Here is a 26167-nt window from a genome sequence, read left to right as displayed (position 1 = left end):
CAAAGAAGGACTAGGGCTCAGCATTCTTAACTTCTTCTGAGCTAAGAGATCTGTAAAATGCTTCTTCTCAAAGGGCAAAATCTTTCCCCTTGACATACCTCCCTGCAGTAGCTTTAGAAATCTTCCCATTAGGAGCTGTTTAGCTAGCTCAGTTTGGCTAGCAAGAATACTTAGTCCCTCAGGGCTGTGAACTGTTATCATTTGTTCATCCTGGGCATACCCTTGTTCTAAACAGCTTAGGAATTAGTGCCCTTATCCTAGAAAAAATCTACAAAACTCTGAGGGGAAGGAGAAGATTGGGAGTTGCAGAACTCTCTAGGCATACAGCCTGAGGGCAAAGGAAATGGGTCCCCTCCAATTTAGGTGCTAAAAAAAAAAAACAAAAAGAAACAAACTTAGTTTGGGTATGAATGATGTTTGTCTCTATGACCATAATTAGAGACAGGGGACAGTTATAGGGCAGTCAATTCCTAGAGGGGACAAGGCTGAGTCAAAATATATTGTTTTCCAAGTTTATCCAGCTTGAAACTGATTTGCAAATGACTGAAGAAGAGAATTGTCATTTTTGGGAGCTAGTAGGCATTTAAAGGACAAAATAGTTTTATGCTTAGATCAATTTTCCCTTTAAAAGACAATCCTTGAAAATAGCATCCTGATAGTGCAAAAAAAAAGCCCTTCAGTCAGAGGTTCCATATTCTAGTCCAACCTCTGCCTCCATCTGACTTTGTGACCTTGGACTCCCATTCTGGTTCTCAATTTTTTCTCTCTGTAAAATTAGGGGACCAACGCAAATGACTTAAAATGCCTTCCAGAACTAACATTCAATGAATTTATACTATGTTGTTTGGAAATTACATAGAGAGAACTGTTTGAAATTAAAATTATGTTAAAGAAATATTATGAAATGCTAGGTGTAGTAGCTATGACAATTTGTTCAGGTTGACTGTATTTCTTTTCTTTAATAAAGTCTTCCTTTGCTGCTTCCTCCAAAGTCAGATGACCCTAGATTTTTGGAACTATAACAGCAATGCAAAGTTCTGGCAAGACCCTCCCTAGTAGTTTGAGGAAAGCCCCTGTGATGGATTCTGTCAGTCATCCAAGTACCAGCTCGAGCCAAGTAAAGAAAGGCTCATCTCTGGATGGTTAAAATGGTAAGGTTTTTTATTACAACTCCTAAGATTTTTGAAGAGGTTTCTATCTGTATCTTTGGAAGAAGTACCCATGTGATGAGGCTTTAAAACTTAGTAATGATGTAATAGAACTGTGTCCCCCTGATCTTTGGGGACAGGAATAGACCTGGATTAGAAAAATCCCTCCCAGCTCCGGGAAAACTACCTGGTTTCCACAGGAAATTCCCACCTCCAATTGATTTGGGAGCTTTGACTTTAAGGGATACATTATCTTATGGATCTAGAAAGCATCTGTCTGGTCTTAACATGATCTTTTGATTCCATGTAATTCAACCTTATTAGGGGGAGATTTTCAGCACTTTGCAAGGGTACCAAATAAACAAAAACTTTTTTACTTGTAAAAGAAATAAGAATAGTACAATTTTTTTCAGACGAACAAGAATTCTACACTAACTCTTATTCATAACGTATTCATAAATGAAAAAAAGTTTTCATTTATATCTCCTCAGCATTTGTTTGAACTGTCACAGCGAAAATGAAGTATTTAAAGTTAAAAGCAGTAGTTACCCTCTGATTTAAAAAAAAAAAAAAGCAAGCAAACTGGGGTTATTTCCAAAAAGAAAAGGCTAATTTGTCTGCATTCAATATTGCATAACAATATAGTGATCTTGTGCACACCAAATTTCTCATTCTTAGAATTAACAAAACTTTGTGGGCAATTTAAACAAACAGAAAAGAACATCTGGTATATTCTTTTACTTAGCAACTAGCATCTATTGGTTATGAAGGACTAGCAAAGACAACGACCTGAGAGTGATAATGACTCACAATGTAAAAGCAAAACAGGACAAACCAGATCTGGAATAAGCAGATAGGAATTAATGCCTTCTATCTACCACATGGTCTTTCCCTCCTAGGAATGCGGCAGTGCACTATTCTCTTAAAGCAATGCACAAAGAGGGGATGGAGGAGGGCCTGGAATTTCATTGATTATATTCTGAATATGGATATGGAGACTCCCTCCACCAGTTCACTAAACCTAAATAGTTCTAGACAGCCGTCTAGACTATTAAGGATGAAGTTCTTTGCCTCAAATCACAGAGTCTTATGAGTTTGAGAGTTGAAGGCAGGGGAATGTCAATATTTACTCTTTTTCTCTTTCCAACTCTCTCTAGTCTCTCCACCTCCATTATTTGTGTTTTTAGCAAATTAAGTATAAAATGTGCTCTGAGAACACAGGAAGAATTCATTTGATGGGCTTTTGCTGTGGCATTCAGGTCAATGAAGCACTGAAATAATAAACCTCAGTTCTCAAAATACCAAATATACTTTCAGATAAGGGTTTATCCAGTAAGAGAACTGATATCACATAATTCTTAAAACAAAATCAGAGAATATCTTTCCCAAATGATAGTTAACTTTACATCACAATTTGATTTTGCTATATTAAAATGAAGATAAAAAATGATAATCTGATAAAATGGGAGCTTTGTTAGATTAAAAAAAAATGAACATAAAGATGATACAAAAGAAGGGAGGGAGGGAAAGGAGGAAGAGAGGAAGGAAGGAAAGGAAGAGACAAAGGGAGAGAGAAATAGAGGGAGGGAGGGAAAGAGGGAGGGAGAGAAGGAGGGAAGAAGGGAAGAAGGGAGGGAGGAAGGGAGGGTGAGAGGAAGGAAGGGAGGGAGGGAGGGAGGAAATTATATAGCAAACTGGGGTTATTTCCAAAAAGAAAAGGCTAATTTGTCTGCATTCAATATTGCATAACAATATCACAAGTTTATCCACCTACCTACAGAACTACTTCAGCAAGAAGCTTAGCTTAATTTGACTTGACAGGCTTAGTCAAAAAAGACCAATTAGACCATATAAAATGTTTTATATCACCAGCACAAAATAGTTTTTCTATGTTGAAGTTCTCTATTTATTATGCTATTTTGATATGGTAACAAAGTCTCTCCATTTTTTTCTAGATGAATATACATGAATACAAAAAGCAATTTTTTTTTTCTTTAGATTGGTAAGAAGTTATGGCCTATAAGCAGCCTTGGGAAGTAGCCTCAATGATTTCCTCTTTACTTAAATCTTCAACTTTATGGTTCTTCTCAGTCGTCTTCTTGTTCATTTCTTTTCTGTAGAAGGAAGCAAATAATACATTAAAAAGTACATTTTAATGAAGATTTTATAGCATTCAAATAATTCTTTCTGCAAATGAACACCTACTTCCAGAGACTTTGGCTTTGTATATAGTTAGGAATTGTCATGGAAAAAATGGTACTATCTTATTGCTTTGGTTTGTGGGTAAATCAAGCTTGATTCTTTCCATTTTTCATTTCTTGGATATAAAAAATGCTTTTTAGTGACAATAGTAAGTAGATAGAGTTACTGACAACGTAACATTAGAATTTACTTGTATATTATATATTTGTTCACATATGCAATGCAAGTATTGTGAAAAATTAATATGGGGGCAGAGCATTCAAAGGAAAGGAACATCTATCATTCATTAGATAAATTCTCCCTTAGCAGTAATGAACTGAACCAGCTATGCCCAGAAAAAGAACTCTGGGAGATGATTAAAACCATTACATTGAATTCCCAATCCCTATATTTATGCACACCTGCATTTTTGATTTCCTTCACAAGCTAATTGTACAATATTTCAGAGTCTGATTCTTTTTGTACAGCAAAATAACGTTTTGGTCATGTATACTGATTGTGTATCTAATTTATATTTTAATATATTTAACATCTACTGGTCATCCTGCCATCTAGGGGAGGGGGTGTGGGGGGGTAAGAGGTAAAAAATTGGAACAAGAGGTTTGGCAATTGTTAATGCTGTAAAGTTACCCATGCATATATCCTGTAAATAAAAGGCTATTAAATAAAAACCAAAAAAAAAAAAAAAAAGATAAATTCTCCCTTGAGCTGAATGGGAAGAGAAAGCTTGTTTCTATTTGCTTAGCATTAAAATATGAATCACAAAATTTACTAAATTAGATAATTTAACAATCTAAAAAGTTATGCATTATAGGACCATTTTTAAAGCATATTTGAAAACAAAAATTATTTGCTCAAAACTTATTTACTTTACCAGTTTTAGAAAATCTATTAGTTTATGAGCATCTTCACCAGTGGAGAGGTCTACAAAATCTTTAGGTAGCCGGTAACTCAGATAGGGACTCGGTTGTACTGTAACTTCACTGTTTGTGCAACGAAAGGCTGGAGAATCCTTTAAAAAGAATAGATTATACAAATATTGCAAATTAAAGTGCCAAGATAAAGCTCTATTTGTATTGTTCAGTTTATTCATTTCACAAAAAAACAGTCTAAGCCTTCTCTTCCCTCAAAAAAAAAAAAAAAAAAAATCAATGTTTCCATCCCAATTTCTTTCAATGATACCACCTTTATTCCAGCCTCCTAAACTAGTAATCTTGTAATCATCTTAAATTTAGCCTCTTATTGTCTTCCATCTTAGGTATGTCATATTGAGAGCAAGAGAAAGTCAAACTCTGAAATGAAAGGATTCCAAGGTGTCCATTTTCTCTTTTTATATAGCATCACAGGATACTATGGCTAAAAAAAGATTAGCAATTACCCACTATAATCCCCTTACTTGATTAATACCTTTGTGAGTCTTACAAATCATTTTACATGTATTATTTCATTTGATCCCTTATACCAAGCCTGAGAGATGTGTATAATTTTCACCTCCATTTTTACAGCTGAAGAAAGTGAAGCTGAGAAAAGTTATGTGATTTGCCCAAAGTCACAGATATTAAGTATCTGAGTTAGGATTTGAATTCAGGTCTTCCTAACCCTGAGCCTATCACTCTATCTATTATGTCACCTCTCCACCTGGAATGAAGACACTGCAGCCTAGAAGGAATGAATAACTTGCTTAAGATTACATGGCAAATATGTGGCAAAACCAGAAAAGAACTGAAGTCTCATCTTCATTGACTGAAGTCAGTCAAATGTTTTTACATTGTACCATACTACCTTCTTATATATCATACATCTATACATATAACATAAACATCATAAATATTATCTGTGGGTATGTGTGTGTGTGTGTGTGTGTGTATGTGTATATATATATATACATACACACACACACACACATCAGTATCCTCTGACAGAGCAAAACCAAACCAAATTGTTAGGCTACAGAGAGGATTTGATTAGGCTACAGAGAAGAGAGTTAACAATATAGACAAATAAATGATGTATATACAAGATAAAAATATGTTGTTATCCACTCAGTATTCTCCTTGAAATGTGAAAATTTTATCATTTTTCCAGTAATCATGATAGATTTGGGCTAATCAAAATGCATCCCCTTTCTAAAATCTCTTAGGACCAATTATAAATTCAATCATGATATGCTCTTGAAAGACAGAAGTAAAATAAAAAACGAGTATAGCAAAATGACCCATATGGGGAATGTTTTATCAAAGGAACCAAACACATCAAATCAACTCTATATTCTATTAACAGAGGCATATCAAATTAAATTCATCTTCCATAAAAATATATAAGAAATCACACCTCTAAAAAAAAAAGAGAGACAGAGAAGTTGGTAAATATCATGTAGAAATGGGGCAGAGCCAGTTTTCTTGGGAAAGCACATTTGTATCTTTGAATTGGGGTTTGTATTTCTTGCCTTCTCTTTGGGTGGGGAAAGAGTTTAGGGAATGGAGAGAATTTAGAACTGAAAATAAAATAAAATTGGGTAATAAAAATAGAACTTTTGTACATGTAAGTATGGAATTTAAATAGTGGAGATCATAGTTGTTTTTAAAGTTCAAAATTACAAAGAATTTGCCATATTTTCATTTGTTATATTTATTGTTACAAAAGAACTGCAGCTTCATAAATCTTACTAATAAAGATGTATCATTTGATACCAACTATAATTTACAGAACAACTACATTTCCTTTCTTCACTGTAAAATTATTTTGATATTAGAATAAGTGCTGAAAGAACTTCTGGCCTTCTTACTGACCTTTGGATAAGGCTTTTGGCCTTGAGCTTTAAGCTTGAAGTTTATCTGAACTTGTAGATAACATGGAAAAATACATATAAGTAAGAACTTTTAAAAATATCAGCAAAAACTTCTTATTTAACCTAATATTTATATTAGGTTTTTCCTAATAGCTTTCCTAATAGGCTTTTCCTAAAGCATGTGTTTCTCCCATTCAATAAACTCTAGTATTACCCCATAACCCCTAGGATCCAAATCCCCAGAGTGTTGTTTAAAGCCCTTCATAACTGGGCCCCAAACTACTTTACAGTCTAGTATTGTCTCTTCACATCTGAGCCTTTTGCACTGACAGTCCTCCGTGGTCAGATACATTCCCTTGATCGTTTTTCATCAAAGAGTTAGCTCAAGTGCCACTGTCTCTATCAGACCCCTTCTTGATCTCCATCTACCCCCTTGTACCCCAGCTGCTTGTACCATCTAAAAAAAAATCCCCTTCAATCTATCTTGCATACTTCAAACCTATATACAGTCATGTTTCCCCTGACTACCCAAGAAGCTCCTAGAGGCCAGGGGTTGGTTTGCTTTGGTTTTTGTATCCTTGGCATCTAGTATAGCAATCGTTATATAGTGTCCTGTCTTAGCAAATGTTGATTGTTTATGTAGATGTTGTTAATGTACCTGTGGTGCAGACTGTTTCCTTTTTGGAACGTGGGCTCTTTGAAAGGAGGGATAGCTTTACTTTAGTCTGCATCTCTAGAGCTTTGCATAGTACTAGCACAGAGAAGATGCTAACTAAATACATGACTGTCTGATGCCTTTAGAAAAGGGAAGCTGGAAGATGAAAATATGACACAAACTAGTGAGAAAATGGGTGGAGAGATGTAAATATGTAAAGGCCTTAAAAAAGCATTTTAAAGCATTCTAAAAATAAATGGTATGATTATTACCTAATTTTTCTCATTTTTAAAAAAAAAAGGGTTCATATAGATACACTCCTACAGCAGGCTGCTATACTGCTATGCTCATTTGATATACAATTTCTTCTAGACTACTGGAAAGCTATACAAAATAGCTGTGGCTAACTTAAGCATACTTAGTAAAACTCTCAGAGGTGATAGCAGACTGAACAACAGGAATGAAATGCATTTCATTCTAGTTCTACACGATTTTGATCTCCTCTGCTAGGTCTTTAGATTTTGAAACTTTTTTTAGAACACATAGCACTGAAATTATGAATATCCCACTGGTTATGAAAACCTGCCCATTTCACCTTTGCAACATCTCCCTAATATACGCCCTTCTCCCCTCTGAAGCTGCCATCCCTCTAGTGCAAACCCATATCACCTTGTACCTGAAGCGTATCCCCATTCCAATTCAATTTTCCTAAAACAGCTATCTGACCATGTCATCCCTGACACAGTAAACCTCAATGGCTCCCAATCACCTACAAGATCAAATACAAAATCCTGTTTGTGGTGTTGAAAGCCCTCCTTAACCTAGAGCTCTGACACTCCCGTTTTCTAACCTCTTACTCCTCACTTTGTACTTTTCTATGCAGTGACTCTGACCATCTGACAAGAAACTTTCTCTCTCAAGTCCAGGCATTTCTCTGGCTATCCCAAATAACTAGAATGCTCTCCTTCCTCATCTTCACCTACTAAATCCTCTGACTTCCCTCAAGTCCATGCTTCTGAAGAACAAAGTAAGCTGGTTGGCCCAGTGGATAGAGGGCCAGGCCTGGAAGCAGGAAAACCTGAGCTCAAAGCTGGCCTCTGACACCTACTAGATCTGTGAACCTCTTTCCCTCAAATGTACAAAGGAGATCAAAATAGTACCTATCTCACAGGGTTGTTGTGAAGATAAAACAATATATCTATAAATCACTTAGCATAGTGAATGGGCACATAGGAGATGCTTAATAAATGCTTATTTCCTTCCCTCCTTGAGACAGAGAATCTATTACAATAGTCCAGTAGAGATATGACAAGGGCTTAACCTAGTGAGATGGTTGCACAAATGGAAAGAAAGGAACTGATTCTCAAGAAATGTTGTGGATGAAAAACAAGGCAGTTGATTGGATATGTAAAGTTAATGAAGAGCCATGCTGAGTCAGAAGCTGTTGAAGTTGGTATGGTGGTACCCTTCACAGAAATATACAAAAAGGCTGGATTTGAGGGAAGAGGGAGGAGATTTATCCAGTTTGAACTTGAACTGCCTGTGACACCTTTACTGGTGATGTGGACATGCAGTTCCTGAGAGACAAAAGCTAAAGAGAAAAATGATAGAATACCACAATCTTTCACCTTAAAAGATCACAAGAGTATAAATTTGAATCTCTTAAGTGAAGGCCCTCACAAATGATTCTCTTATCATATTCTTCTTCATGTAATTTCTCAAAACTGAAGGGAAAGACAAGAAAAAATGGAATACCTTTCTGTTCTGAACAACTATGAAAAGAGAAATTAAGACATATGTTTTTACTGATTTGAGCTCAGGTTCTGTGGTAGGTTCTAAAACATTTTATAAGCAATTGATAAAAAAAAAGATTAGAAGAGCTTGGCTGAGATAAAAGATGTGTATGGGAAGAAATCTACAAATATTTCAAGAACAAGAGAGAAACAGGAAACATTTATGATGTGAAATCATACATTTCAAGTAATTATTTCAGGAAAAATCCTTAATAACAGGAAATTGATGAAAAACAATGTCTAAAGTAAATAAATACATGTATTCAAATCAACAATTATTCCATATAAATAATGAAGGAAAAATTTCTCATTACTCACCTGACATGGATCTTTTCTTATTTGTGTCTACTGAAAAAGTACTTATAAAATTTACTTTAGACTAAAGCTTTTCCAAGGTTATGGATAATTAAGTTTATTTGGCTACACAAGATGTAGAGAACATCACATAAAAATAACCAAGGATAATTTAGGCAAGCACTTCATCACTTAAAAAGGTATCTCCTAGATTATTGTTTTTGTAAAACTTCTTACCTGTTCCAGAGTCTCTCCTTCATTTTCTTCACCTTTTAAGTTTTTTCCAGATATTAATTCCTCCCATGTGAACAGTAGTGAGTCTGTTACTTCACCAAATGGATTAAAATCAATTAGCCACACTTTGCCCTACATCAGAGAAAATATTGAGATACTAAAAGTTAATAAAGAACAAAGCTATACAGCATTTACTAAAGTCTATAATCTGCCTTAATTTGCAGAAGTCAGTGAATCAGAATGTCCTTTTTTCATATACTTTTCTTCCCAGAAGAAACTTACCAAACACATTAACAATTACAGATGAATTTAAAGCAAAAGATGGCTTTAAGATATTTTAATACTTTTCAAATGACTTTTTTATTTTGGCTAAAAAAAAAGTTACACTCTGATGACAGTCCATTTGACTAAATAAAAATGAATAAATGGAATAGAAGAAAGAGTCCCGACTCTAGTCAGAAGTCCTAGGTTCAAATCCTACATGTAATGCTAACCTTGCAGCTTTACGAAGTTACTTCACTTCACTGAGCTGTGGTGATAGGCTCACCTCATCTACAAAATAAGGGAGCTAGGATTAGATGGCCCCTAAGGTACCTTTGATCCCATGACTATAGAGTTCAAAGAAAAATGTCATTTTTGATAGTATGAAAAAAGAAAGGACCTTGAAAAACCATCTACATTTTTTCTTCCTGCCTCTTGCAATTAATTATAAGTTTTAGGTTCCAAACCCTAAAGGGAAAAAAAAAAAAAAAAAAAAGACTATCTCATAAAGAAGCCCAACCAAAACATCCCATGATAAGAAGCAGTATCAAGAATGTCTTAGGGAAATCTGGCAGAAAGGAGAGTGATTGTTTATTGTGAAAAAAGCTCTCCATCTTCTAGAACACCAAGAATTTGTTACAAAAAGTGGGGGTATTTTTCATACATGGAAGTGTAACAATTTTGCTTGTCAACATATATACTCCATGAAAATTATACTCCCAAAAAAAGAAAAATGATTTTTTACCATGGTGTATTGGTAGCCCTATGTTCTAAAAGTTTGACCTGGCAGAATCTACTAAGCAGGAAAGGATTCAAGAATAAGCCTAGCAATGGACTTTGTGTCTGTAATCCAAGGAGCAGGATGGATAAATCTGGGGATACTCATTACCAAAAGGCTGGCTTCAGGGTGTTGGGCACATATATAATGATGAATATTAATATCTGAAGATATGAGATCTATATGAGTAAAGGGAAAAGGCATGTTTTTTAGGTTGGTTTTGTATGATAAGATTTGCTATTGTCTAAATGAGGGAAATAAAATCCAACAGAAGGAAATGGCAGAGTTCTCTGATTTTGAAAAAGATAAGCTTTTTATTAGCAGATACCTGGACTCAAAGAAGAAATACTTCTGAAATAGGCTTTAAGAAAAGTTTAATTTGAGGTAAAACATGTGTCGATGAGGAAAAGTAAATATATAGATTATTGAATACAAGTTCTGGGTACAGTCTTAACGGAACATAGCTGCATATACTTCAGTACTCTGAAGGATGTATAATCTGATTGTGGCGAGTATTTATTCTATGTGTGCGAATCAAAACGTATTTACATCTTCAATTCTCCTTGGAATTGAAATCCTCCAGGAAGTTCGCCCGACAAACTGGCAACCTTGTTGTACAATGTGTTAAAGTCTATCTACTCCTTATTCTTGCAATGTGATCAGCTCAGCTCACCTCTTTTATTGGTCATATATATTTTGGGGTGCTTTCAAAGCTTAATTCATTGTCATTAATAACCTGTAATCCATTTGTAGCTCCAAAGGTCTCTCCACTGTTCTTTCACAGAGAACTGAATAACAGAAAATTGTGGATAAACCTAAGCCAATCAAGGAACTAAAGGTAATAGATTAGATTACATAAACATACATCATATAGTAAAAGTTTTTTTTTTTCTTTTGTATCTTGGATTTATTGGTATTTCTTATTAATTTAGGTAATTTAGTTCAACTTTTTAATGTGTGGTTCATATTGTGTTTATCAATAAACATTGGCCACTCTCATTATATTTTCCTCATTTCTGATCATCTTTGAAAGTTTTAAATGGTAGAGTTAGTTACCAAATATGACAGGAACATATTAAGGAAAATCTCCTAAGAAACAATAAAACAGACATTCTCATGGGTGGCTGTCCACTATATCACTTGGACCAAATTTTTATTACTGCTTCACTCCTACAAAAGGCAATCTCTAGTAAATCTATGCCTCTAACACACAATTTCTATATATACTCAGATAGGAAGAATCAGATCTTTTTTTTTTTTTTTTTTTGAAGTTTATCAGTATTTAGTGTTATAGAACAATGTCATGGTTATCTAAGTTATTAGTAAAATGTCTTCCTTATACTTCGGGTATCGAATGTAAGAAAACAAGTAGCAATCCATGTAAAAAAGTAGAAAACAAATGGACTGGCATAATCAACCCTCTTGCCTGTTACCTACCTAATAACAACCATCCTATTTAATTACCTCTGTAACATTACTGAGATCTATAAAAAAAAAAAAAATGTCACATTGCAAAAAATGCCAGAAGATAAGCCAATCTAAACAACAAAGCTAGCATTGATGACTGGCAGATTTGTTTCTTGATTCAAAGGTCATAATCTAGATTAAAAAAAAAAACCCACACTGAACCATTTTTAATCAAGCATAAAAACGTAAAGGTTAACTCTTTCCGCAATTTTCTTTGAATAGAGATTTAAAATATTTTCACATGCACTCTCTGGGTATAAAACACACTGGGAATTGTCTTCGGGCAATCTACCCTTGCAGAAGGATTAATCTTCCTTAAATAATGTTTTAATTCCATCAACCCCCTACTCAATATCACTCAAAAACTGAATGTCTCCTAATTCCTACTATCAAGTCTAAAATCCTAAAGTTGTTTTGAAGGCTCTCTATTAGAAAATATCCTATCTAGGGGGATTTATTCTCACTACTATATAAAGTACAAGGCATAGACCAATGTCTATAAAGTGAAAAAATTTTATATATATATCAAAATTGCTATAAGAGTTCTGTAAAAAGGAAGGTGGTCAGTGCTAAGTAATCAGAAGTAGCATCGTGTAGTAAAAGGGATTTAGGCTAGAGCTTAAAGGAGATTAGAATAAACAGAGAAGAGAAGGCATTTTTTTTCCCCCACTATTCCCTCAAAATTACTTCTATTATAAACAGGTTAAAATTCTCACTGCTTCATCAACACACCAGATTCATTATAATCTTTGGGCTTTTATTTATCTTATTTACATCTTTGAAAATCCCCTCTTTTCCCTCCAACTGTTCCAAATCTATAAAACCTTTAAGTATCAGCTCAACTCCCACTTGAAAAAAAGAGACGCTTTCTCTAACTACTTAGCTCTGATCAATCTTTTCTTTCACAGAACCTCTACAATAACCTATAATATCGAAAGCATAATTTTGTATTTTATACAGTGTTTCATACTGTTTAAGAACAATTTTTTTTTCTTTTTCTTTTTTTTTTTTGCTGAGACAATTGGGGTTAAATGATTTGCCCAGGGTTACACAGCTAGGAAGTGTTAAGTGTCTGAGACCAGATTTGAATTTAGGTCCTCCTGATGTCAGGGCTGGTGCTCTACCCATGGTACCACCTAGCTGGCCCTAAGAACAGTTTTAAGAGATTAATCTTATTAAGTTAAAAAACAATCACTTATTAAATATCTATTATACAGAAATTCTCATGTTTAGAATTGGAATAGATAAACTATGAATTACTCTTTCATGAAACTTAAAATTTGGTTGGGAAGATATTACATGGACACAAGTAATAAAACAGAACAACTGTGAACAAAACATAAGGAAAAAATTGTTTCTGAATGGGAGAATGGAAAAGAAGTGGTAGTTTGAAAAAGCTTTATGGACGTGGCATTTGAGTTGGGTCTTGAAAGCTGGGTAGGAGACTAGGAAGAAGGAAGCAATTTTACTATAGGATACAATAAAAACAAAGGCACAGAGGTGGAAGAACATGAGCAAAGAAGACCAAAGCTGGGCCAATCTGGTTGTATGTATTGTATTTATGTGGTATGGAGCAATGTGACATACATCTATAAAATTAAGGTGTTAAAACAAATAATGTGAAGCAGGAATTGCAGAGAGGAAGAAATTTGTTAGAAAGGAGGTACAACCATATCACTCCCTACTAATCAAAAAAAAAAAAAAGAAAAAAAGAAAAAACAGGATAAAGTGACTTGCCCAAGATCACACAACTACTATGTATCTGAAACCAGACTTGAACAGAACTTAAGAACTTTTCCTGACTCCCTGGCCCAGCACTCTATCTAGTACCACCCAGATACCACCAATTTGATCTACTATATTAATTTAAATATGTCTATCATAACCATTCATTGGCATGTTAGTTTCTTGGAGGACAGGAACATTTTGACTCTTCTCTTTGTAATCCCTCCCAACAGTTAACACTGTTAAAGAAGGCAAAAAAACATATATGAAAGATGCTGTGGAGAACTGACCATAATTGCCAGCTGAACAGATGTGAAAGTGCAAAGTTAAAGAGAATATCAAGGTTTTGCAAATGGATGACTAATGGGAAAGGGGCAGCTAGATGATGCAGTGTATAGAGCACTGGTCCTGAAGTCTTAAATTCAGTTCAGAGTTCAAATTCAGCCTCAGATACGTTACACTTACTAACTGTGTGACTCTGAGCAAGTCATTTAATCCCAATTGCCTCACAAAATAAAATAAAGATTAAAAAAATAGTAATGGTAAAGTAAAAAATAGGAACTTTGGGGGAGAATGATAATCTCTGTTCTGAGCATGTTGTATTTGAACAGTCAATGGATCAAAAAGTAGAAATATTCATCAAAGAATCAGTAATGCTGGTATGAAGCTCAGGGATGAGACTGGAACTGGAGGTACAGATTTTCATAGATATGACAAATAAAGCCATGCAAGTGAGTGAGATCTTCAAGGATGATAAAGAGAAAAAAAGAGAGCCAAAGATAGAGCCTTAGATATCACCCAGTCTTTAAAAGTAGAAAAATAAGAACCAGAAGAAAAGTAAAAGTACTAGTATAAAAAAATTATAAGAAAAACAAAGACAATCTAAGACTTTACATTTATTTCTTCATCTTATGACATTCAGCTCAATGGGCCATACTTACTACCTACTATAGATCATTAAGATAGAGCTAGAAGGGATCTCATCAACTGGTCCAACCCCTCATTTTACAGATGGGGAAACTGAGGCTTAGACAGATTTTAAAAGACTCACTCAAGGTCACACATGTAGTAATCATCCGAAGAAATAGGGATATTTAGAGAAGAGAAAGACTTAGGAGTAAATAACATAATAGATATCTTCAAATAATTGAAAGAATTTCATTTGGAAGATGGAGTAGACTTTTCTGCTTGGCACCTGAGCAGAGAACTAGGAATGATGGGTTAAAGTAACAGAGGCAGATTTCAGCTCATTATAATAAAAAGCTTCCTAATAGTTAAGAGATGACTCAAAATGGAATACACTGTTTAGGGAGGTACTTGGCTCATTCAATGAACAAGAATTTATTTATTATCATCTACTATGTACAAGCTACCAAGCAACACAGGAGATAAAGAAAATAACTTAAATTCCTGCCTCAAGGACCTTATATTTTATTGGGAACAATGTGTGTGTGTGTGTGTGTGTGTGTGTGTGTGTGTGTGTGTTCGTGCATGTGCATGAGCACATGTGTTTATACAATATACATATGTGTGTGAATACAAAATGTATGCAAATTAAATATTTTCAGATACAAACAGGAATAAGATGCATTCTTCTTATAGCATATGAGTCTTCCATACTGCTATGATCAAAAAGATTCAAATTTCTTAATCCAGTCTAAATCTTTTATCATTCCATCTCATTTTAAACTATTATCCCTATCCACATTTTTTAACCAGACTCCCAGGAAAATTTCCAATTTGTCTTAACTTCTTTGCTTCTCAACCCTTTATATTTTGGCTTTCCATCTGAAATTCAATTGACTCTTCTATGAAGCTACAAACGATTTCAACTGTTCAGCTTAATTGCTTTTTTCATTCTTCATTTTATCTGGTCTTTCTGAAGCTTCTGATCCTGTCTTTTGATTCTATGCTTTGGACATAGTTGGTGCTTACAGATTCTTGTTGAATTGAAGACCTCTCTCATTCTAAATATCTCTGCTCACTTAGCTTCTGTGATATTGTTCTCTTACTTCTCATGGCTATTTGACCTCTCTTTCTTTCTTTTCTTTCTAACCCTAACCCTAACCCTAAGGCTCTGTCTTAGGCTTTCTCCTCTTCTAACCCTTCACACTCATCACCCTTCTTTATTCTTAAGCTTCCCTTAATCTGTCCCTTTCAATTGGTTCCTTTTTCACTGTCCACAAATGTAGAGAATCCTGCATCCTTAAAAAACAACAAAACCCCACACAAAAACCTCATTAGACCTTATTATCCCTCTAAGCTTTAACTTTCTTCAATTTCTAAGCCAAATTCCTAGAAAAAAAGCTGTTTATACTCACCACCACTACTTTCTCTTCTCACATTTATTTCTCAATCCTTTGCAGTCTGGTTTCTAATTGCACTCATTTGAAACTGCTTTCTCCAAAGTTTCAGATAATTTTCTTAATTAGCAATTCTAAAGGCCTATCTATATAATCCTCTTCCTTCCAGCCTTCTATAATCTCTGACACTGTTAATCATCCTTTCTATTATATACTCCCTCTATTCTGGTTTTTTTGACACTTAGTACTTCTACATCTTAGCTCCCCTTTAGGTGTTATCTACCCCCTTTATAAAGAATATAAGTTTCTTGAAAGTAAGGATTATCTTGCTTATTTAGATTTGGATACTCTGCTCTTAGCATAGTAACACATAGTAAATGCCTTATCAATAAAATCTATCATTCTCCTTGTCTAATTAATTCTTCTAATTGTCTATTACTAGATGATCATCCATATGATGCCTCCAACATGTAGATGAAACTCAAGGAGGTTTCTTGCTTGGTGACTTCATCAGTTGCCACGAATTTAACTATCTCTATGCAAATGACTCTTGGATCTATATATCCTGCTCTAGATTTTCTCCTAACAATAGTTTCTCAACACCAGAATCGCATATTCGAATAGTAGATATCTCAAACTTAACACATTCAAAATAAAATTCAAAAATCTATCCCTCTCCCAAACTTCCCTAATACTACTTAGGGTACCGACATCCCTCTAGCCACCCAGGTTCACAACCTTGAGATCATTCAGAAGTCCTTATCCTCCTGCACTCCACATATATACATTCAGCTGGCAAACCCAATTCTGGGTTGGTCCAATCATCTTCCTTCCATTCAAATGCTGCTAAACAGAGTTGAAGAAAATCATGAAACCATCCTGATTAGGTCCATTATTAATTTGTGTTTCTTAATTTCACTGTATCAAAGTTATACTTCTACTTCTCTCTTATCTGATTAATTATCCTATTCTCCAAGAAACTGTTCCAAATCATTCTCATTCCAGTAATTCTGAACTAGTGATTGTTCACCTTTCAAACTCTATTATCCCAATCCCATAGCCAGATACTTTATTCTTACCTCCCTCAAACCTTCATTATCCCACAATAAAGCCACCCACACTTTCCCTGTGCTCTCTGGAATGTCTGTTCTATAGGATCTGATGCCTATTGGGGGTGCTTTCATCTTAAATCTTTGCACTTCCCACTCATTACAAATTAGACCCCCTAAAATGAATGACAGCCTTTCTGCCCATCCTTTCCAATACTAGCTACACTTTTACTATTCATTCCCCTTCAACTCACAGGCTGAAATAAGGAAATTGGAAAACCCCTTACTCCTTATGGTCATTTCTAGGTTTTCTCTGTAAACTTTCTCTATAAACTTTCCTTATTTTATATTAATTCAATCCATAACTACCATCTAATCAAAATGCTGGCAGTTGGAGGTTAATACTCCAAGATAGTCCCCCTTCTTTTCCCAGTGAGTTCAGTACCTGGCCCACAATCTGCATCTTCTCCCTAATTCTTGCTTTCAAATTAGATTTCAATACCACAACTTCAGAATTCTCTTACTTACTCATTTCATATGACCTACTCCTACACCCTATCCCATCCATACACAAATACTGTCATCCTCTTGATCATCACCCAAAAATATACTACCTTCCATGTTCACAAGCTCTAAAATTCCCTTATTTGATCACAATTTATTGTCATTCTACTCTTTTCTCTCTGCCTTCCAACTCCAAAACCTGTTCTTTATCTGACCTATGACCTCTAATTCATAATCTTTTAGTTCTCTCTTAAGGTCATTATCTCTTAACCCTTTTCCATTCCTCATCTTAACAAACCACTTAAAATATATATTGTCCTCTGGAATCCCTTGTTCCCTTATCAATTAGCCAATCTTGCCCTGCTAAGCCTAAGCCTTGGATCACTCCTTTCATACACTGCCTTTCTTCCTATGCATATACTGCTGAACAAAGGTGAAGAAAATTATGAAATACTGCTAAATGGACCCACTACAAATTTTTCTTATGTAACCTCAATTGGGTATTCACTGCTGCTGAGCAATCCTTTCACACATCCCTAATTCACTCATCAGTGATACTGACTTCAATCTATCCTTTATTCAATTGCCAAAGTGATTTTTCTAAAATATATATTTTTAAAAATGGCATTCCTAAAGGGCAATCCTGATAATGAAAATCCACTTAATAAATTGCAATGGCTCCCATTACCTCCAGGATCAAAAAAAAGCTCTCTATATGACACTTCAAGATCTCTCAATCTTGGTTCCTTCCTTTTTTCCCTTTCTTGCTTTTGCAATATTCCTTTCTATGTACTATATAACTTAGCTCTACAGACCTCCTAACTTCTCCTTGCACATAACACATCTCTCATCTCCGTGCTGTATTTGAGATGACATTTTTTTTCTGATTTCCCCAAGGTATTCCCTCCCCACCTTTGGAAATATCTTGTATTTACTTTGTATCTACCCATATGTATATATGGCATATAAATAAAATGTAAGCTTCCTTGTAAGTACCTGCAGATTTCCTTGTTACCTAGCACAGTGACCTAAACATAGTAAACATTTAATAAGTGATTACAGATTGATTGTATAGATGCTCATCAGAATATGACAACATTGCATAAACTTTTACCTAAATGATTATAAAAAGATCTTATGACTTAAAATTGAAACCAAGACAGAAATTTAAAAAAAAGTGGATTAATTTTCCATTTAAAAGCTTTGCATATTGAACATTGCATTAACACACAACAGATATGAAATACAACTCCTCTCAAAACAGATGCTTAGAGACAGTTGGTGCCACAGACAACAACAAAGAGGTTCTTTGGCTGAAGTCAATTTGAGAAGACTAAAAAGCAAGGTTAGCAGGGCCTCATCATCTCTCTAGGGTATAAAAATAGGAACCTACTGGTAGAATATTAAATGTAGTATGTTCAAAAGAACTAATTCTCCAAATGATCTATAGTGTCTTTTGCATAAAAACTACTCACCTCACTCTTTCTTGTCTCCTGACCCCTTCCCTAGTCCATAACAACTCCCTACTCTTCCTTTGGTTTTTATTGATCTTGGCTTTTAATCCTGATTCTGATCCAGATACTGCTTTGTCTCTGGCCCTTTATCTCCACAGCCTCTATCATAATTATCTATCTTGACCTTTAAAAATAATACTCTGCCCTTATCTGTACTGCACTTTTCTATCTGAAGTACTCTCTCTTTGACTCTACCAAACTAGCAAGATTTCAATTAGAAAGATTGCTAAGAGTTCATGATGGAACCCTGACTTGCTTAATTTTAAATTAGTTCAAAGGTATAAATAACTCAAATTATACAAAGGCTATACTTAACTGAAAACAAAATATATAAACTTCATTTTAGGAAAAAAAAGGCTTAATGATTTATATCAGTTTAAATATTACCTCGTTGAGCATATTTTCAGATATATCAAATCATTTTAAACAGGATCAGGCCTCTTAACAAAATTATGAGGGAAGGAAAAAAAATACCTCTTTGGCCAGGTGTTAAACTAATCTTTACTAAGCTTTTTAATAATAATGGCTTTTGTAGTAAGAGATTCCTGAAAAATGAAAAGCCTTCATGACCCACAAAAGGAAACATCCAATACTAAAATTTCAAGCATTGGGATTAGAGATATTTTGATATGGAAGTTCTTTTTGCCCAAAATACATTATCTACTTGTAAGGATAATCTTGATTCCAAATCATAACAAATTATTAACTTACCATACTATCTCGGTATACATCAAATACAACTGTTTAAAAAAAAGAAAGAAAAAGAAACAGTCCAAATTAATCTTTATACAAAATACAATTTAAAGAAATGAAGTCATGTTTAAATGGTAAAATTTACATTTAAAAACAAAATAATTTCTAAACATTATTCAACCAAATAGTGTAAAATTCCTCGATCTTGAGAATAATTTTTTCCTTTAAAAACCTTAAAACTAAATGTTACAAGAATCAAAATACACTTCCTTGTTATGATTGTCATTTCCTTTTTTTCTAACTTTTCATCTATCATACTTAAGAATTTATAGTTTCATGAAAAACACTAATTTTATCATATTCAATTTGTCCATTATACACATATGGGGAGGATTCCAATTTGATACTAAGCAAACAATACTCTTGGAATAGGCACCCATTTATTTCATTGGGGAGTGATATGAGTAATATCTGGAGGCGGAAAAAAATAAATTCTACCCACATTCAGGGAATGATTAATGCAATTTATCATCACAGCACTAGCAGAGAAACTAACTTTGGCAGGAAAATAAGAGCAAAAACAGGAAAAGTGTATTCTTTGATTCTTAAATATTTATTTAAATGATAAAATGATATAAGTTCTGCATTAAGATGTTTATTTAATAGCATAAACACTGCCAATTCATCTTGCTTTCTTCAAATAAACTAATGTATTTGTTTTATATTATGGAATATATGAGGTATCCCAAAAGTCTTAATGCGGCTTTAGGTTTTAAAACTTATTTAAGTTAATAAAAGCTTACGATCCCACTTAAGGTGGTAAGAGAAATACAAATTACATAAAAAATAAAGATCTAAATTACAATAAAGTACAAACAGACTTCAGAAATATTAAAAGAATGAAATACTTGATATAGAGGAAATCTCTATCTATTCTGGGTTTGATAAGTAGAGGTTTTTTTTTGAAGGCATGCTCATACACACACACACACACACACACACACACACACACACACACAGTGGTAAGCAAAAGATGAAGTGATTTTCAATACAACAGTTCAACATGAATGCCATATATAAACTCCAGATATCTGGAGTATCTGGGCAGTATCTGGACAGAGGGGGTAGCTTGGACAGGAATCAGATACTTCAGTTCCCTCTTACCAGAAGGGAAGATGACTTGTTGGATATGTTTTTAAAGGAATTCATAAGCAGGTATCATACTACTAGATGGCTGCTGAGCTCTCTTTCAACTTTGAGAGTCTGTGATAGCAAAAGCACCTAAATCACACAATGAAATAAAGGTCTCATAACATCTCAAAAAGTAAAACATTTTTCTATTATGAAAATAACAGGTACTCACAGTCTTCGTCTAAAAATTTATATTGTATGTGTTTCTTGAAAAAATCCTGTATGGATCTACAGATCTCTTCATTTTGTTTAGAAATGTGATCATAGTATTGTGTATAGTCCCTCTGGGATATACCTGCCAAGAAAATATTTGACATAAAATTGTTTTCAAATAAAATAAAATTTCACTTAGAAACAGATATTTTATACGTAACAACCATCAAAATAGGTCCAATAAACGAACTTTTCTGTTCCTTTTATTGTAATCTAACAATTGTATAAGAATATGACAAGTGCATTTTTATACTAAATCCTACAAGTGAATATATAATTTTATTTTTGAAAACATTTTATCTTTTTATAGGAAAATATTAAGAAAAATATTATTTTTACTCAGTATCTGTAAAAAAAAAATCTAATTCTAAGAATGATGCTTATTACCAAAATTTTTTATAAAATCAAATTTCCAAACTTTACTTTTATGAATTATACTTTCAAACATTTATCAAGTACTTATCAAATGACTACTACATTTAAGACACTATAGAAAATATTAAGACCAGGACACTGGATCTTCAAGATCTTTCAAGATTTTTCTTGGAAAAAATAAGGCAAGTAAATAGAAAGCTGATGATAATACACCTAAATAACTGTAACATAAAAAGAGAGGTATCAAGTACAAAGGGAAGAGATATCATGTATTTAGATTTGAAAGATGGGTAAAAATCAGAAAGATAATTCTTAGAAGAGAGAAGATAAGAAAAAAGGTCATTTTAGGCAAAGAGGCCTATCTGGATTGCAGCAAGTAACAGAATTTAGCAGAAATATAGGTACATGAAAGAAAGCTAAGGATCATAAAGTTATAAAGGTAGAATAGAGATAACTTGTAAAAAGCTTCGAATACCAGGGTGGGAATGTTGGACAGTGGTAGTAAATAGGAACTAAAAATTTCAGAGTAAGAAAGCAACATTCATTAGAATTTTTTGATTTCTCATCAAACTTGTAAAAATTGTAAAAATAGCTTTTCTTTCCTCTTTCTTCATGAGAAAAATTTAAATTTTCCTCTTCATTTGTCGTATTTCAAAAACTTCTGTTTTTCTTTGCCATGCTTTTCCATCTTTATGATTCAGCTCTCTTAAGTGAAGGATATACCAAAAGTCTTAAAAGCTTTAATAGTTTAAAACTGCACTAAGACTTTGGGGTCACATGATATTTGACATATTTTTTTTCCTAATTACCCACACTCCAATGTGTATTTTATTTTCATGCCCTAAAATTTATTTTCCACATCCAATATAACTTCATCTTCAAATTTCCCATCTCTTCTTCTTAGGGATTTCTTTCTTTAAAATACCTTTCCAAATTTTCTTCATGCACATTCTAGTCTTTATAGCAATTTTACTTTTATCACTTTCCAATGCCGTCTCTTGTCCATAAAGAGAAGACTACTATATAACAAAGTATTGCTAAACAGAACAAACCATCACATTGGTCATGCCTGACAGCATGTACTTCATTACACACTAACAACCTATTACCTTTTTAACAGAGATGGGGTAGATGCGTTTCTCCATCAGTGTTCTAGAGTTCATTTACACACTGATGGAGAGAAGACTGACGTTTTCCTATATTATTGTGGCTTCATGGACATCCTTTTCCTGGTGCTGTTTCATATTCATCTTCCAAAGTTTCTCTGAGTTTTCATTGTCCATCACTCTTCAAAGTATTACAGCATACACTTTTTCCACTAACATACTGCAATCTGTTCAGCCCTTCCCCAAATTGCATTGGAGTATAACCAGGGGCACAACTTAATATGCTAAAAGTGAAATAAAATGGCTTAGTGCTTCAATTTTTCAACATTAAGCATAGTATTTTGTGTTATAAGTCCTGGATCTAAATTCTTGCTATTATAAGATTGAAAAATAAATATCATTATCTTCTTTAATTGCATTGATATTGAAATCAATACAGATGTGACAAGTACTATGTAAAATACAATTACTCCTAGCTCTTTTCTAGGTATTATAATGAATATCAACATTTGGTTAAAAAAACAAAACAAAACTTGATATTGATGATATATGATCCTAACCAAATTCTACTTAACTCTTGCCCAGAGTCACACAGCTATTCAGTGTCTGAAGTCAGGTATTACCTCACTCAAGTCTCATTAAATCCCTATAAAGTAGGCAGCTATACTTGTTATTCTCAATTTCACAGATAAGGAAACTGAGGCTCAAAAAGATTAAATGAGTTGTCTAAATTGTACAACTGGAGTCACAGATGAGATCCAAAAACAAAGACCTCCTGTTGAGCATACTCCTCTATGTGGCACTCTCTTTCACAATCTTGCTCCTTCCAAACTTCACAAATATTACTCTGCTCTACTCACTGTGTGATCCAGATATACTAGCCAGCTCATGGTTCTGCACACACATCTCATCTCCAGTCTTGAGCATCTACACTAGCAGCCCTTGATTTCCTTCAAGAATCAGTTGAAATTAAACTTTCTACATAAAGCCTTTTCTGAGCCACCACCCACCTCAAATGCTAATGTACTCCCCTCCCAAAACTTGCATGAATTCATTTTGTCTACATAACATATTTTACACACTCACACATACACACACGTTAGCTCTCATTAAAATATGAACCTTGAGGCAGCTACTATTTCATTTTTGGTTTTGTTGCATCAGTCTTCAGGACAGAGTACATACAGCTAGGTGGTGCATTGGATAGAGTGCAGGGCTTGGAGTCATAAAGACATCTTCCAGAAGAGGTGGATCAGCCAACAAGAATATGATAAATCTGGCCTTTCTGCTGTACATCAACAGCATTTTTAGATGGACTCCTGTAGTATTTTCTACATGAGTATTACAAAATTTAGACCTTAAGTCAACCTCAGAAAACTGGAACAAGTCTTCTATTGTTGGGGAAAGTTATTATCTGGCATTAGCCAATATCAGCACTTTTTAGATTGCTGAACCATTAGCGATTTGATCATGTATTCAAAGTAACAGTTTTTCTCTTGGTTTGCATCTTAATATATCTTGTATATATCTCTGGTCTAAATCTCTACACCAATCACTTCATATGACAGGTATGGGTTAAGAGGTAACTTCTATAGAGAACTGATTTGGTAAAAATGTCACTACAATATCTGGTTGGTGAACACTTATTAGCTCTACAGTTTTAATTTTATAAAGCAGGAGAATTTTTATAAAGCAGGATATCTAAAGAGTAGATTTCTAGCATCCAAGAGAGTTGAATAATATATAGGTGCTTAAGTACTTGCTGAATTTCTCTCCTAAGGCTGGCAAAAAAAAAAAAAAAATATTAAATGAGTATTATATCTTGCCACCATCCTAGGAGAATGCATTTTTGAATAAAGCTTCAACAACTATTAGCTATGTAACTCTACAAATCTTTTAATTTCTTTTTGCCTCAGTTTCCCCATCTATAAAATGGGGATAGCAAGAGCATCTATCTCCCAAGGTTGTTGGGAGAATCAAACAAGATAATAATTGTAAAGCACTTTGCACAGTACCTGACACAGTGTAGATGCTTTATAAATGTTAACTACACAGTACCTGACACAGTGTAGATGCTTTATAAATGTTAACTATCATTATGTGGGGAAGTCCCAGAGGGAAATTTCCTTCCATTAATGCAGATCAGCAACTGGTGTGCAACTAGTAATCTTAGAGAAACTCTTGCTGACACCAAGAAGCAACACAAAAAAAGTAAATGTCAATGGCTAGATTTGAATCCAATATTCTTTCCACTAAATCCCACTGAAATGTCTTATATTCTGGGTCCTATTTTTTAGAGGATGCTGATAAACCGGAGCGAGTGTGATATGCTGAAGGAAACCATGACATGAAAAAGTTAAAACTGGGAATGCTGACACTTGAGAATATACCAGGCAATAAAGTACTTTTCCATCATACATTTATTAAGCACCTGTATACCTGTATACCTGAGGGACTAGAGGATGCTTTACTGTTTATTTGTCACAAACAAACTCCTTTTGGACTTTCAAAAGAATTATTATTATATTCAATTATATATATTCAATTAAGACTTTCAACAGGATGAAGTTGACTAAATGGAATTTCAAAAATAACTTAGAGTAGTAGGCTAACAAACACGTGTGATTTGTACTTTTCAATTATTTAATTTCAGAAGAATATTCCAGATAAGAATGTTATTTCTGTTTGAAGTATTTTAAAAAATTAAAAAAGTTAACTTCTCTGATTATCTTTATGCTAGGAAAAAAAGTATCTGTTAGAGTCCTCAACTTCAGGGCCTTCAGCAAAGTAAGATGGGAACTGATTATTTAAGCACAAAGTTAATATATTGCGTAAAACAAACCCATCACTGCAATCAATAACTTGCCTCTCCATAGTGTTTTCCTTGACCTTGACTGTACTAGACCAACTATTTCTTTGGGTGCATTGTTCCTGGAAGTTGATATCATTTTTCTTACTAGAATCTTGAACCTCAAAGGCATTGGGGCACAGTGAACAGAATTCTGAACTTAAGAGGCAACAGAAACAGGAAATAGAATCCCAAATCTGAATGATATTAATTATGTGACACTGGGAAAAATATTTAACTTCTCTATGCCTCAATTTTGTCATTTCCAAGATAATAATACTTGTAATACCTATATATACCACAGGACTATTATAAAGAAATTACTTTGCTAATTTTTAAAGTACCACCTGATTGTCAACTAATATTACTATTATTATTATTGCTGCTGCTTTCTTATTATTCATTTGAAGGAATGTCAAGGTAAAGAGGGATTATACTTATCCTGTGCAATTCATGAGAGTGGAAGTAGAATCAATGCATATCTTCAGACTATAGCCACTTTTGTTACTGCCACATCATACTGAGATTTCAGTACTGCTTTCAAAGAGCAGAACTAGTACAAATGAATGGCATTTACGTTTATTCTCAAAACAAAGAGCAATTATTTGAGATCCCAAAATGTGGGACAGAGTTTTGATGTGGAAGGTGAGTTTTCCATCATGGGGAAACTCCAAGCAAAGGCTGAATGAAGGTCTACTTGTTGAGAATATGATAGAAAGGATTCAAATTTTGAAAAGATACTGGATTTGACCATCCCTGAGATTCCTTCTAACTCTGGAATTCCAAGAATACAAGTTATAGGGAGATAGGTTTTAAGTGACATAAGAAATATTTTTAAACCATTAGAGCTGCCAAAAAATGCAATCAAATGAGATTTATTAACATGTTGGGCACTTTCCCTAAAATACTGGTTCTGGGTATTACCTAAAAATTAGAGGAAGGGCTATGGAGACAGAGTGTATTTATAGTATGAGAAAGCCAGAGGAAGAGTAAACAAAATCAAATGAAATACAATTTGAAGGGAAA

At 34.0% G+C, this 26167-nt stretch overlaps 1 protein-coding gene across 5 annotated transcripts in view; it reads right to left on the bottom strand.

Moving 5' to 3' along the window:
- Positions 1-2816: 2816 nt before the first annotated feature.
- Positions 2817-26167, bottom strand: part of CDC123 (cell division cycle 123) — a 127751-nt gene continuing 104400 nt past the window's right edge. For 4 of the 5 annotated variants that reach the window (XM_031938584.1, XM_031938585.1, XM_023504716.2 and 1 more), the window contains 5 exons: positions 20772-20894; positions 19427-19455; positions 9118-9246; positions 4220-4362; positions 2817-3262 (listed from right to left, as the gene is read on the bottom strand). In XM_031938584.1, the coding sequence (XP_031794444.1) occupies positions 3166-3262; positions 4220-4362; positions 9118-9246; positions 19427-19455; positions 20772-20894 (521 nt within the window). In that variant the 3' untranslated portion in view covers positions 2817-3165. The remainder of the gene's footprint in view (positions 3263-4219; positions 4363-9117; positions 9247-19426; positions 19456-20771; positions 20895-26167) is intronic. The other variant, XM_003771426.3, reaches the window with a different exon arrangement.

Source organism: Sarcophilus harrisii, chromosome 5, assembly GCF_902635505.1.
Source record: "Sarcophilus harrisii chromosome 5, mSarHar1.11, whole genome shotgun sequence".
NCBI classification, from domain to species: domain Eukaryota; kingdom Metazoa; phylum Chordata; class Mammalia; order Dasyuromorphia; family Dasyuridae; genus Sarcophilus; species Sarcophilus harrisii.
The sequence above is the reverse complement of the archived record's forward strand: the minus strand, read 5'-3'. Positions and strand labels throughout refer to the sequence as shown.